Source organism: Priapulus caudatus, unplaced genomic scaffold (genome assembly GCF_000485595.1).
Source record: "Priapulus caudatus unplaced genomic scaffold, Priapulus_caudatus-5.0.1 Scaffold250, whole genome shotgun sequence".
Taxonomy (NCBI): domain Eukaryota; kingdom Metazoa; phylum Priapulida; class Priapulimorpha; order Priapulimorphida; family Priapulidae; genus Priapulus; species Priapulus caudatus.
In genome coordinates this window covers 5,490-8,494 of record NW_014577311.1, presented here as the reverse complement: position 1 = coordinate 8,494, position 3,005 = coordinate 5,490, and the positions used below count along the sequence as shown (strand labels likewise).

At 51.3% G+C, this 3,005-nt stretch overlaps 1 protein-coding gene across 1 annotated transcript in view; it reads right to left on the bottom strand.

The window, feature by feature from the left end:
* The window catches only part of LOC106808032 (liprin-alpha-1-like), a gene marked incomplete at its 5' end in the record, with an annotated part of 2,836 nt that extends 1,530 nt beyond the window's left edge, over positions 1–1,306 (bottom strand). Inside the window, 2 exons of the mRNA XM_014810580.1 lie at positions 712–906; positions 1,223–1,306. Coding sequence (XP_014666066.1) covers positions 712–906; positions 1,223–1,306 — 279 coding nt within the window. The remainder of the gene's footprint in view (positions 1–711; positions 907–1,222) is intronic.
* Positions 1,307–3,005: the final 1,699 nt, after the last annotated feature.

The following is a 3,005-nucleotide window of genomic DNA, read 5'->3' as shown; positions in this document are numbered from 1 at the left end:
ACCCTAACCCTAACCCTAACCCTAACCCTAACCCTAACCCTAACCATATCAGATAGTTACCAGGGTACGTTCCGGCAGTACCCTGGGGGACATAGACCCTCTCAGCCTTACTTTCTCCGCCTAGTGTTTCTCTTCCCTTACTTTGTCCTCCCGATCGTTCACATGCACCGCCCCTCTACCATCTCTAGTCTTGCATCTCTACCTTCCCCCAACTTCATCCTACCCTACCTTCTCCATCCATCCATCTCTATCTCTCTCTCCTGCCACTACTTCCTCCTTTCTCTCATTTCCTCTACTTTTCCCTCCCCCACATTTCTTCTCTTTCATTCCCCCTACCTTTCTTCTATTTCACCTTCCTCCCTCCCCCACCATTATCCCTTCCCCTACCCACCCATCTTCACAACCTTGCTACACCCACCACCGTTCCCCATTCTCCTACCTTCCTTTCTTCCCCTCGTTTTCCTTCCTTCCTCTGCCTGCCCTTCTCCCACCTCGCTCACTTTCCCTTCCCCCACTTCCATCACTTCCCCTTCTCCTACCTTTCTCGCCCCCTTCTCCCCTGTATTCTCCCCCTATCCCCTGTCATCCCCCACTATCCCCTGTCATCTCCCCACTATCCCCTGTCATCTCCCTCTCCTCCCCTGTCCTCTCCCCCTCCTCCCCTGTCCTCTCCCCTCCTCCCCTGTCCTCTCCCCTCCTCCTTGCACCCACCTTCTCCTGCAGGGTTTCCTCTAGCAGCTTCTTCGTCTTCTCCAGCTCCTGCGTGAGCGTGTTCTTCTCCTCCAGCGCCGCCATCCTCTCCTTCAGGTGGAGCTGCAGTCGCTCGTTCGACTCCGATAGCAGCTTGTCGACGGTGCCAGACAGACGCGCGTTGTGTTCCTCATTCATCTTCTCCCGCTGCCGCGCCTGCAACATCACCAGCGCCACCTACAGTCACCGCCACATACAGGGGAGGAGGGGGAGGAGGAGGAGGAGGAGGAGGAGGAGGAGGAGGAGGGAAAGGAGGGGGAGGAGAAGGGTAGGAGAAGCAGGGACGGTGAGGTGCAGGAGGTAGAGGTTCAGGTAGAAGGAGGAACGTACAGTAGGAGAAGGAAAGTAGGGGAGAAGGCTCACACACACATGCACGTACACACACACGCACGCACACACGCACGCACGCACGCACGCACGCTCGCATGCGCCCAGCCTGACTGTGTGGCTTCCTGTCTCCGCAGACACTCACCCTCTGCAGTTCAGATCTCTGCTCGTCGAGCTGGGTCTCTAGTCGCTCGATCCTCTCCTCGGCCGATCCATGCCTCTCCTGAGCCTGCAAGCAAACAGAAAACACGTCAAACTGCAGCTCTAACACGCGTGATTGAATAATTTCATCGGATCAATTTTCGTCCATCTCTCCTTGATAGACTTCCTCGTGGAAGTCTATCGGAGAGATGGACGAAAATTGATCCGATGAAATTATTCAATCACGCGTGTTAGAGATGCAGTTTGACGTGTTTTCTGTTTGCTTGCAGGCTCAGGAGAGGCATGGATCGGCCGAGGAGAGGATCGNACTCTACAGATTCACCCTATTCTCTGTAATATCCCATTTGACTCTTTGCTCTCTATCCCATTCCGATGCGTCCGTGCTCCCGCTGTATACCACGTAACTGCTACCCCATCACCACCGACTATTCCCTGTACATATTCCACATAACGTCATATTCCGCATCCAGCCTATCCTCTTTGTAATATCGACTAATCTACACATCCCCTGATCCCTCGTAATAATCACACTAAAAACTTGGCTACGCGAACCGATCCACTTCTTCTCGTGTAACATCTGGCCACCGTACGTCTGATAGCACAATCCAAAACCTATCGTCTGTAAATATCACTGACTCTGAACACATCACCGCCTAATCCCTGAGTATCCGACTACGCGCTACACATCCACGCCTATCCCGTGCTTAATATGCCCACTACTGACTACGAACATTTCCACCCTATCCCTGTAGATCCACTACAACTATCACATCCACCGCTACTCTCCCTGTAATATCCCCGACTACTTACACATCCACCCCTAGTCCCTTGTATATCACTACTCTACACTCCACCGTATCCTGTACCTTATCCCACTACCTCTATCGACTAATCCACCCTATCCCTGTCAATATTCCTGACTCTACACCCTCCACCTTCCCGGTAATATCCAGCACTGGCTAACGAGGTCCCACCCCTAGTCTTGTAATGATCCACTACTATTGTCACCGCTGTTTTTACATATCGTTCGCATTGGAATTAGGTCAAATATAGGAGCATCCTGGTTAGGGATCGGACCATTTTCTTTTCCATGTTAGATTAGAATTAGTTAGGTGGGGGCACTTAGCAGCTATGGGTTAAGAGTGTAGTTTGACACTCAGTCCACACATGCTGGCCATGTGGGTGCATTCGTCCGTAACTACTTTGAATCGAGCGAGAGCGGTGGTGTGTGATTGGGGTATGAGTATCGGAACTGGGCTTTGATGTGGACACTGAGTCGTCATATAAGACTGGAGGAGCATTTGAACGTGAGAGTTGACGACTGGCACGAGAGACGAACGTGTAACGTGAAACGGTCTGAGGTTGTTTGTAAACAATATATTTCTTTAGTGAAGCACAATCTAATACGTCTTAGTTTTGCATTATATTCTACTTTAAATTCATAGCATACAATAACTACTCTCTACATTGTGGGCCCAGTGACCGAGGATTCGAACCTGGGTTAATTGCGGCCGACACGCACAGGTATAACCACTTATACCGATCGGGAGGGGGGGGGGATAGCGATAGGGATAGTTGCCTTTGTGTGCATCGTTGTTCTACTGTCGTTTTAGGAAAGGTAGTTGCCGTCCTCGCCAATTGGTCAGATCAGATATCGTTGCAAGGAAAGCAGGTATAGAAGCGTTGGAGTCGCAGTAATGCGCCTTCGCTGGGAATTCCACGCACTCTGGGAGTCCATGCGACTGTTACATTTCTTGGTGTGGCCG